Source organism: Bicyclus anynana, chromosome 11 (assembly GCF_947172395.1).
Source record: "Bicyclus anynana chromosome 11, ilBicAnyn1.1, whole genome shotgun sequence".
In the NCBI taxonomy this organism is placed as follows: domain Eukaryota; kingdom Metazoa; phylum Arthropoda; class Insecta; order Lepidoptera; family Nymphalidae; genus Bicyclus; species Bicyclus anynana.
In genome coordinates, this window is record NC_069093.1 from 1,088,935 (window position 1) to 1,101,282 (window position 12,348).

Below are 12,348 nucleotides of genomic sequence, written 5' to 3' on the forward strand. Positions count from 1 at the left end.
GATCTAGTAGTTACAGAACCTAGTCATACAAACAAACATATAAATCTTTCTTTCTTATAAGCACTATCAATAACATTTTGCCCATAGTAAAATATATCTAGAGAATGCTTCTCTGCAGAAATTTGTAGGTCCAATGATTTGGCCTGTCCTGAGACGGCCTTAGGTCTTATATTCCTAGGGTATAAAAAAAATTATATCCGTATGAATAATTATGTATAATTCGTACGGTTTACGTACAACTACCTTCTTCCAAATAAGCATCAGTGATATTACACTTTAGAGCTACTCGTAATTTGTTGAATAAATAAGTATGTATAATAGATAAACGTGAGATGATGATAACAAATCTGACCTAAAACAGGTCAAACGAATGAGATAATAAGTATAATAGCTGCTTGATGAGATTTGCCATTGTTCGAGTTGAACTAACTTAATTGTTCTTAAAATTAAATTTATTGCATTTGGTTAGGGAATGGTGGCGCGGCCTTGTGCATTCTTTTTAAATATTTTTTGCAGTAAATAGTTTTGTCGTAGGTACAAATAAAAAAAAATATAAATCTTTTATTTCAACCACAGTACGTACGCAGTAGTATTCATTACGTATAACTATAAGAGTACTCGTATCTAGGCGTTAGTGAAAATCTTAGACCATTCCCTTAAATCTATGACAGGACCGACTTATCTGTACATATTAGTTGCCTCTTTAAAGACTTCAAGTACCTACAGTGTAGTTTCAGTTTTCAGTTTCGTCCACACATTCCTTTATAATAATCCTCTTAGTGAATTATCTTATCTCTTATTCAATTAGGCTTAGTTTACAAGCACTTTTGAAATGTCAGGATTATGTCATAATTTAATTTATTCTAATGGTGGTAATAATAGTCCAAAACTTAAAATTAAAGTTACGAGGTAAAAAGGCGCCTTGGTCCGAGAAGAGCCCACAACAAACTTTTTTTTTGTTTACCATCATTTTACAAACTTATTTAAAACTAAGCACACAGTCGTATATTACAGTTTAACACCAAGCTTTTTTATCATTTATATAATCATTAACACTATAATAAAACTTTCCTAAAAGCTTGCGTTTAATAAACACTTTGAACTTTTTGAGACATCTAATTGTTTTTGTCATGAATGTTTTATGCATAAATCTATACTTAATATAGGTACATAAAATAACTGTAATAATTGCTTGTACTTGTGATAAAAATGTACCAACTTGTTTCCTGTTCACTGCATAATCAAGCGCGCCCCTCGCACTTTCCCCGGAGAAAGTGAAAACTCGATCGCTTATATTTGCACAAAATGTAGTCTTCCTTATATGTACTTATCTACATCCTACTCGGTAATGGCTTTGCTCAAATTTGGCAGAACATGTAGTTAACGCTAATTACATAAATCTCAAATTGGATATCTGGAAACCTGTATGTGTTTAGCATTCCGAAGTCAACAACGAATCCTTAAGGCTTATTCGGTCTACTTTAATCCGGTCCGAATAAGCCTTTATTGTCGAGTAGCGTAAAATTTATCTGCTAAACGAGTCAGCAGGATTACCGTGTAACTCGGTGTACCATTCAAATAATAAGTCACTACATCATTTTTCATCGTATTTTCGTAATTGTGATCTTCTAACATAGTTAATTCAACGAAATTGAGATTAATTGAGATTGACTGACCAAGAAATTGACCTCTTCTGTACCTCGGCTACCACTGCCCGTAAATCACTGGCCACAGAGTACTTTAACTTGTATATGTTAAGCTAGCTTGTTTACTTATCAATTTAGTTTTGTTGTTTCTGTTTTCTCTTTCGTCTTTTATATTATTGTATCTCTATTATTTTTATCATTATCTCTTTTTTTTTTATATATATGATTATGTTTTATTGAAGTATGTTTTCCTTGCGAGCTTGCTATATAATATGTAAAATTTATTTGCGAAAACTTGTAATTGGCTAAAATCTGTTTTCTATGTTGTTACTTTTATTATCTTTGTATTTAGCTGTAAGTTTTCCTTTCTAAATAAATAAATAAATAAATAATCTTGACTTCGCCATTTTATATCAAGTAGCGGTGATTTCTTTTTGTTTCACGATCATCTGACATGATTATTTCAACGAAATAACGAAAATAACGGTTTTTCGTTAACATAATGTTTCTAATACCTCTACTATATTACTGCCACTTTACGTAAAATACTTATGTCATTTCGTTGAAAATATGATGTTAGATGATTGCATAAACGAAAACAAGAAGAAAAACGATGTAGTGACTAATTGTTTGAATGGCACACCGAGGTGTTCCCAATCTCAGAGGAGATGCCCTTAGAGAGTCGTTCCGCCCATCTACCCTGCTTCTGCCTTCGGGCCCCATCAGGCGATGCTTTTGCGCTCGACCAAACCCCCTGGTGACGCTGCTGAGGTCCCATAAGGAGGACAAACTAGTCATAGTACACAACAAATAATGAGCTAAAGAGTCAAATGCGCTGGCACTCTCTGGATTTCAAGTCTTTGTTTTAGACAGATAGACAAATAGATAGATATGATCCATTTGATGTTGCAACAAACGACAATGGTTTGTATGAATGAGCATTGTAATGCAAGTGGCACCCTGCGCTGCTGTTCGCACATCGCAATGTCAAATTGCGCAAACTGACAATGAAATTCTGCGCTTTATTCTCGGCTCGCGATGGAACGGCGCCCCATCAGCATTCTGTGGAGTGTATACTCAGTGTCAATGCAATAAAAATAGCATTATATTCACGCCATACAATGTACCATAGCATTCTGGTGTAAAGGTTTATCTATCGTGATGTAAGTATTTCGAGAGATAGAGATTTGGTAATGTTACTCTAATTTTCAATGGTCCTTGTGACACTTCGTAGAGCATTCCAGGAATATCCTACAATGCGCTATTCTGCATACTTCGAAGATCATTTGAAAGACACGTCCTACAATACCTTTATTTTGTATACTTCGTAGAATACTTATTCTAGAATAACGTATTACGATGCGCTATTTTGCAGACTTCGTAGAGTACTTATCCTAGAATAACGTTCTACAATGCGCTATTTTGCAGACTTCGTACAGTACTTATCCTAGAATAACGTCCTAATGCGGTATTTTGCTGACTTCATAGAGTACTTATCCTAGAATAACGTCCTACAATGCGCTATTTTGCATACTTCGTAGAGTACTTATTCTAGAAACGTCCTACAATGCGCTATTTAGCATACTTCGTAGAGTACTTATTCTAGAATGCGCTATTTTATTAATCAACTTCAAAAAAGGATGAGGTTTTCAATTCGTATGTATGTTCGATTACTCGAAGACGCCGGAACCGATTTGGAAAATACTTTTATTGTTTGAAAGGGTTACTCTTACTTTCCAGAAGATCTCATTGTCACCATGTCAGGATCTGATGATGGAATCTTGAAGAAATCAAGGGGAAAGTTCAAAAATTGTAGGGGCGGCTAGTCTCTTTGGAAATTTTTCCGATAAGTATTTTAAAGTACTACAATGTGATGAGACACAGTTGAGGGAACTCCCTTCATTACCGTGCTAGCACCGCTTTCAATCCGATTAGCTGAAGATAGCCATATCGCAATTTTGTCTAAAACAGTTAGATAATAAACTATCAACCATTATTTCCAATATAATATGTAGGTATAGACTCCGGTGAGTTAGTGGAACTGGCGGTCATCTAGGCAAGTACAATAATTTTATAAACCAAAAAATATTAAGCGCGTGCTCCGTGTACATTATATGTCAAATAATTGAAGTGCGACTATATTGTCATCAAGGTGTTGTCAAGGTTACTTGTCTTTACGTCGCTACAATCCGATAATCTCTGCGAAAATAGATCAAGTTGGTCGACCGGTCGTTAGATGTTCCGAGGACATCAAGCGGGTTGCAGGGAGCCGCTGGATGCTGGCGGCTCGAGACCGTTTTGTTTGGATGTCCGTGCAAGCGGCTTGTGTTCAGCAGTAGACGTCCATAGGCTGATTATGATGATGATACCTACTTGTATCATCATCATCATATCAGCCGATGGACGTCCACTGCAGGACATAGGCCTTTTGTAGGGACTTCCAAACATCACGATATTGAGCCACCTGCATCCAGCGAATCCCTGTGACTACTTGTATATATTCTTTTAAATAAACTTATCAACAGAATGGCATTTAGAATGATGTTACATTAATTTGATGATGTGAAATCATGAAATGTAATGAAATATGTTGTATTTGTGTCCGTTAATGACAGTTTTTACAGCGGCGGTGGCGCAAATAATGAAGCGGTATAAATTGAAACATTCATTTGGAATGATTTCATCATTTATTGTAATCTCGGTTTTTGTGAAATTCAATTTAAATGACTAGATGACTTCATATCACTATCGAATTGCTTTTAGGATTCCTTCAAATTAGTTGGATTTTAGGAATTCCGTCATTGCTTTTGTATAATTATGGTTTTAATAGACTAGCGGAATTCCCACGACTTTATCCGCGCGGAAAACCTTTACCTTTCGATCAAAGATCAGTCTTTCATGAAAAGTTTGCTCATCTACTCATACACCAGGCTAACGGACGCCGTAAAATTCCGTTTTTCGTTTTTAAATAGAGGCCAGAAGTTCACTGATCATCATTCATCATCATTATCAACCTATATATGCTGAGCTCGAGTCTCCTCTCAGAATAAGAGGGGTTAGGCCAATAGTCCACCACGCTAAGCCAATGCGGATTGGCAGACTTTACACACGCAGATAATTAAGAAAATTCTCTGGTATGCAGGTTTCTTTGCGATGTTTTTCCTTCACCGTTTGAGACACGTGAAATTTCTTAAAATGCACACAACTGAAAAGTTGTAGGTGCATGTCCCGGACCGGATTTGAGAACCCACAGTCCACACCCTCCGAAATCGGAGGCAGAGGTCATATCCACTGGGCTATCACGACTCTATCACTGTTTTCAATTCACTGATATCCGTTTGGGAACTTGAATTACTGTCCTTGTACTCGTACTACGACAATTTGCGTTTAAAATTTCGTCATGTGACATTTGATGGGTAATTTTAGAGATGTTTAGCTTGGCTTGTTCACCTAGGGCATTTGGTCTTGTGTAACGTTTTCCTGTCCCGAGAATAATTTGACTTTATAATTACTTAATACGAGGCTGCACTGAGGATGCCACTTATAAATATGTTAATACTTAATAAGGTTAAGTGTCCAGTTAACCAAGGATGTCTTCTATGGCTATAAATGATGACACGGTCTTATTACACGCTTTTAATGGCTTAAGATAAGAACAGACGGACGATATTGAGGAGTCAGAAGTATAGCAATATAGTGGCCCCCGGTAATCCGACCCCTGACTAATTCAGCCCCCCTGTAAACCGTCATGCCCATCACGAGTAGACGTTCTTAAACACATCTCTGGGAAATCTTTACTAATAGACCGTGGACGTCATAAATTAATATGAAATATGATTTTTAGTGCAGATGAATCTTTTAATCATAATCTGTAATTTATCGAATTACAAGATCCTCTTTTTCCAGTCCTGGGCAGATCTCTACAATCCGACAAATTCAATAGTCCGACACAGCCCTGCTATACGTTTGTTGGATTACCGGGGGTCCACTGTTTAATTATATATATTTCAGAATTCATTTATATGTATGAATAGGCTTAGTTTATAAGCACTTTTGAAACGCCAAGTTTGACTATTTTGTAAATGCTCTAAGGGTTCGGAAGGCAGGTTCTGCTGAGCAGAGTCAACAAGAGATTCACCAGTTGCTGTTTTAAAAAATCTTGCTAACATCATTACAATTGCTTACAGTTTTACTTCCTGTGTAAAGGTCGAAAGATTTTCCTGCATTCTCACAGAATTACTACGGGTCTTCTATCTATATATCTACTAATTTATGAAGTTGAAGATTTTGTTTGTTTGTTTGATTGAACGCGCTAATCTCAGGAACTACTGGTCCGATTTGAAAAATCATTTCAGTGTTAGACAGCCCATGTAGCGAGGAAGGTTAAAGGCTATATATTATCCCCGTATTCCTACGGGAACCACGCGGGTGAAACTGCGCGGCGTCAGCTAGTTGACTGGTATATACAAAACCCTTCATAGAGTCGCGTAGTCTTATAAAAACTTATAAGTAGATAATGTCCAATCACCAATCAGTAACTTCCCAGTTACAAGAACCGTTACAACTATCAAGTTATCCAACGGGTTATAAACATATAAGAAATACCTGATTTTATTGCTGCTGCACTATACAGTAAGCAATTTGTTTGGCCCGATTAGGAAGTTGATAACTTACCTTATAAGCTGTTTTAGCTTGGCAGCGGCTTGCAGGGACGCGTAGCCATATTTGGCGTATCGCGCTATATCTTCGGAGGGTGCGTTGAATGCTGCCACGTAGCGCGCTGGGTCCCTCTCGTCTAGCACTAGACCTAGAAGTAAACGATGACGTCATTGAATAAGTTTCTATTACATAAGATCTCTTTGTCCCTAGAGGAACACATTATACCTACATATAAGTCGTCGGTTATATATTTATTTATTTATTAAGACAACCGGGATCCGCGTCAATTTCAGTTTTTTACGGTTCCTGAGATAAAAATTAGCTGTTTATGTTAACGTAATATAACTTCACTCTCTCACTTCACAAATAACGTCTTCAATTTCCCAACATTCCCATAAAATGGATTGGTAATTCGGTTTTGAAATTGTCTTGAAAAAAACTTGTAGCAGGCTTTTATCTACGTTTAAAAATAGAAACAAACTGTATTTTTGATTGTACTCTACACTGACTGTACGCCACATACCCAATCTATACATATACAATATTATAAATACGAAATTAAGTCTATCTGTTAACTTTTTACTTTTTCACTGATAAGCCGCTGAACCGATTTGTACAAAATTTGGTATAGAAATAAATTGAACCTTTGAGCAGAACATAGGCTACTTTTTACACCGGAAATTTCTAATTTCTTGGCATTTGTAAAATATAGAATTTCACACGAACTGCAGAAACTACGCGTAAACATAGCGCATTCTTTCAGTTAGGTGAATTTGAATAAGTGTCTGTGTAATAAAACTTGGGATAGGTATTGCAAAGTGTAAACTTACCCATTGAATATAATTTAGGCTCCAAAACTCCGTACAACTCGTGCATCATTTTCATTCCGTATTCAGCTGCTTCTAACACTTCTTTCCGGCTTTCGATCGTAATATTTGTCATTTTATCTCGATCGCTGTCTTCATAATCAACATCATCATCAGTATTGTAGTCATCGTAGTCCTCATTCACAGAAATACCCTTCACGTCTTCCGCAGGTTCTTTTGTGTCAGTGACATTAACTATAGTTAGGTTTTCCTTATCGCAATACTTAACTATAATAGTAGATATGTTTTTAGTTTCCGAAAACGAATGGTTTTTATTCTGATTCCTTTCAATTATTGTTATACTGTGCAGGTCTTTCGTTACAGATGTATTTAGCATAGGCATTATGTTTTTTAATACCTCCAAAATGCTGTTAGAAGATTTATTGATATTTGTATTATTAGGTTCCACTGTCAGTATTTCTACGTAATTAGGTCTATAGTCACTTGGTTTTGTTTCTTCAATAACTGCATGGCTAAAAAGTTTCATTGGTTTTTCAAAATCGTTTTGGTCATCTAATTTATATTTGTCATTTGTTTTGGATGTTGTTGTGATATGTACATCTACTTTATCTTCGATACCGCTTTTTATTGTACTTGATTTTTTATCTGTAGTTTTTTTAGTATTAATTTGTTCGTTTCCATCTTTAGGTACGTTAAGTATTATCGCTTCGTTTAACTTATTTTTGCTATATGTTAGATTTGCTTTAATTCTTTGTATAGATGCAATAATATCATTCACTAATTCATCTTGTATAGTTTTACTTATGTTTGAATTAGTGTTTAGTGCATTATTATTTGTGGAATTGAAATAACCTTTATCGTCTTTCCAGTTTGCTTGACTGGTTTTGTTGTCCATTTTAAAGATGTCTTCGATTATTCTTGTGAATGGACAGTTATGTGTTGTATTTTCAATTTTTTGCTCATTCGATGCTGATGATCTTCCATCGGTGGAGTGAATAAGTATTGTTATAATAATTAAAAGTCGTTTATCTCTGTAAATAAAAAATATGTAATCATAAATCTTTAAAAATATGTAATGCATCTAATGAATCTTGGGACTGTGTTTGTCTACTTCGATCGCTTTGAGAATATGAAAGCCAATATCCGTTTCTTAATGTTGTGTTAAAGAATAATATCGTCATCAACCCATATTCGGCTCACTGCTGAGCTCGAGTCTCCTCTCAGAATGAGAGGGGTTAGGCCAATAGTCCACCACGCTGGCCCAAATGCGGATTGGCAGACTTCACACACGCAGAGAATGAAGATAATTATCTGGTATGCAGGTTTCCTCACGATGTTTTCCTTCACCGATTGAGACACGTGATATTTAATTTCTTAAAATGCACACAACTGAAAAGTTGGAGGTGCATGCCCCGGACCGGATTCGAACCCACACCCTCCGGAATCGGAGGCAGAGGTCATATCCACTGGGCTATCACTGCTCGAAAGAATAATATGCTACGAAATAATTATTAAGTATTTTTGTATCACTCAATGAAGTTTTAATCTGCAACTTACTATTATTAAACATTGGTTCACTTTATCCTTCTAAAATCATAGAGCAGAGCAGAGCATAGCTTTGATTTTATGACTATGCCATTTGTTTTATGCAAATCTGACGCATATAACATTCGTCTCACCTTTTGTTCTTCAATATAGAGATGATTGTCTATCTAATCTTTAACCATAATAAATGTATTGGCACTTCGCCATCCTCTCAAACATCGGCGTGCATAAGGTTTTTAACTAGGGTATGCACTATAAGTGAAAATTGGTAAATTCCTTGTCCAACTATATTTTCTGTGGTCCAACATAGGTTTGTATTGAGTCCTTAAAGTAGGCAGTGAATTTTGGCTTCTATGAAGTGCAAAAGTTCTCAAAGTAAGCGTAGTTTATGTTATGGATACTTAATACTTGATGATTGTGCATAAATAATATTATATTAATTTATATAAATACTTATTACACCAGATAAACACCCACACAGACACGCCCATACTCATCACACAAAGATTTTTCCATGTGGGAATCGAACCCACGGTTGCAGAAAGCAGGGCTATTATCTACTGCGCTATTCGGACGTCTATCTAGTAAATAGATAAACATTATTTAGAAATCAAGTATCAAGGTAGTTTAGCTAGTTCTTGAACTTTAAATGATAGTGTCACATTTTACGTAATAAATAAATAATTACTTAAATTAAATTATGTAGCTATGTTTTCATACCCTAGTGTCTTGAAGTTATTTTTGTAGCTTATGATTATTAAATTATTGTGATTATAACAACTTGAACTATCGACATATCTAAATAAAACATTATCCTATAAATTGCTATAATTATAATCGTACCATTAACAGATTTGCGCCTCTGCATCGTCACTTACTGTCAGGTGACACCTCAGTTAAGCGATAATTTAGCATTCGCTTGGCAATATGAAATTGCAATGAATGTCTTAAAAGCTCAATCACAACACTCCACAAAACGTAAACAAAAATGTCACTGACCTTAATAAATCCATAGTGGTAATCCAAGCTATGACGACATCATAACACTCAAACCATAATTAGTTAAATTAACAAATAAATTTTATTACTCCGATTAAAATATACTTTTCTCCTTCGCAAAAGGTGAACACAGTTTGACCGGAGTCACTGATCTCGTGGAAAAAAAAGAGGAACTGGTTTTGAATTTCGGACGTAACTGTTCCTGTGATTTGTGTTATTTAGTTATAGGTGTTTTATGGTGGCTCTTTGCGGTGTTTTCCTCTATTGTTGTTCCCGGAGGTGCGTGGTATGGGGAAGGCTACCGTGGTGGGACTAGTTACGTAAGATCGGGAGTCTGGGGTACAGTTATGAGACCTCGGCGCGAGCGATGATCTCGACTGCTTGCTTGTTTTGTAGCGAAATGAGCTTTCTTGACCGCTGCTTACACCGTCGCGAGCGAGCTTCCACTAGCAATATACTATCAGTATGGTTGCGAATATACTCACTAGTGACGTGCACAAGGTTCTTAACTTAGGTATGCAGTATACCTTGAAATTATAAAATTCCTTCTCCAACATAAGTTCGTGACTAGTCCGAGTCGTCATACAGTTCATTTATGCATCTATGAAGAGTATGCTACTGAGACTCATCAACGTAGAACATCTATTTTTTATTACAGATTGTTTTACCGGTTATTTTTTGAATAATATCATATCCTATCCGACTATTGAGAGCCTTACGACTTTGTTTTGTAGTTTCGACAGAATGTCTGTTAGTTTATTAGGCATGTCTAATTCTTGGGCACACTTTACAGCCTAATTTGTTTGTTTAAATAATTTCAATATAATCTGATGTCTTTATTTAGATTCGGCGCTGTACAGGGTAAATTATTTTCTGGACTTGTCTGGTTTTTCAATAACAGAAAAGTTGAAGGAACAGACGATCCATCTGATTTTAAGTCGGAAATCAGCCAATTATAATTTAACACTTAATTACATGGACAAAAGATATATTAAGACGAATTATTACCTCGCTTGTAATTTCACCCTTCAGAAGTGAATACAGGACTACTGATTTTTTACAAAGAGCTAATATAAATAATTAATTTTATGTTATTAAATACGAAAATGGACGTACGGTGTAAGCGGCGGCCGGGCGTCCGAAGGCTCAATCATTAGATATCCATTCTCGGAGCGGACGTAAGCGATTTGGAGCCCCGAGCCCCGGTTAAAGACCCTCGCGCCGGACGCCGCAAAAAACACACAATCACAAACATTCACAATTACTGTCATTGTGTCAGCTTTTTATGTGACTTCGCATTTCGATCGACACTTAGGGTGTGATCACTGTTGCGCCTATAAATGTGCGGTCCGAACCTTTATTTGGTCCAACGATCTGATGGCAAAAGCCACTTATTACACTTTAGGCAACCTTACTCTACAATATACTATCGATAATGACATTATTAATGCAGACCATACAGACTTTAGGCAGTCTTGACCAACAATATTGTCGATATTGACAATATTATTGACGCAGACAATGCAGACTTTAGGGCAATCTTGAACAATCAATAAAATAATATTTATTGACGCGGACAATACAGATTTTAGGTAGATACATATGTATTCTGTACTTTAGGCAACCTTACCGTAAATATTGACAATATGCATCTGTCCTTGTACCTGCCTACTGTCTCATCTGACCAAGCGTTTGTCTTATTTATTTCTTACTAGCAGACGCCGCGCAGTTTCACCCGCGTGATTCCTGTTCCCGTAGGAAAACAGGAATAAAATATAGCCTATAGCACTCAGAGATAGTGTAGCTTCCCAACAGAGAAAGAATTTTTCAAATCGGTTCAGTAGTTAGGGCTTATTCAATGCATGCAAACTAACAATCAAATCTAATATTAGTATAGATACCTACCTAACCTACCTACTCATGAAAGACTGACACAGCAGTGCTTTTTGTTTTGTGGTAGACCCTATCCTACTTCAGAACATAACGTGGCCTGGAAATACATTTTGAAGTCCTTATTCCTTGAGCATCATACAAGAATAAATAGGCATATTCTAGGCAAGCGTCTCCTTAACGAGACTTTCTACACTCATCATTAGGACCGATCTTGTACAAACGCACTACTTTTTGTTTCCAAAAAAGACATCTTAGACTAAACAGCGTCTATGTAAACGAGCCTAATGCAAGAATGACGAACACGTCTTGAGAAACCTTTCATAGATGTGATCGTTCAAGATGTTAATACATTTTTAAATGATTTTGATTCAGTAAATACAAAGATAATATCATAAGATTGTCGATAAAAGCCTCTAGATGGCTCTGAGACGTTCAGCAGGCGATGGAGCAGGCTATTCTCGGAGAATCTCTGCACGATTTAATAAGGAGATATGCAGGATAACTAAAGTTACCGACATACACGTAGTTCAGCTAGTTGCAAAGCTAATGTTCAAAAGGTTGGGACACGTAGTTCGAAGAGCCGATGGACATTCGGTCAGGTCTGTGTCCAGCCATGGGTACCTATCTTTATTGATCATCATCATCATTAACAGCCGACGGACGTCCACTGCTGGACATAGTAGCCCTCTTGCATGAACTTCCAAACAAAACGGTCTCGAGCCGCGAGTATCCAGCGGCTCCCTGCAACCCGCTTGATGTCCTCAGTTCACCTAGTGGGG

General features: G+C 36.5%; 1 protein-coding gene across 1 annotated transcript in view; it reads right to left on the reverse strand.

Moving 5' to 3' along the window:
* LOC112046564 (uncharacterized) overlaps positions 1 to 10,035 on the reverse strand; it is a 38,578-nt gene extending 28,543 nt beyond the window's left edge. The window contains exons 1-3 of the mRNA XM_052884315.1: positions 9,677 to 10,035; positions 7,136 to 8,163; positions 6,321 to 6,453 (exon numbers count right to left, since the gene is read on the reverse strand). Coding sequence (XP_052740275.1) covers positions 6,321 to 6,453; positions 7,136 to 8,163; positions 9,677 to 9,690 — 1,175 coding nt within the window. The 5' untranslated portion in view covers positions 9,691 to 10,035. The remainder of the gene's footprint in view (positions 1 to 6,320; positions 6,454 to 7,135; positions 8,164 to 9,676) is intronic.
* Between the last annotated feature and the right edge of the window lie 2,313 nt (positions 10,036 to 12,348).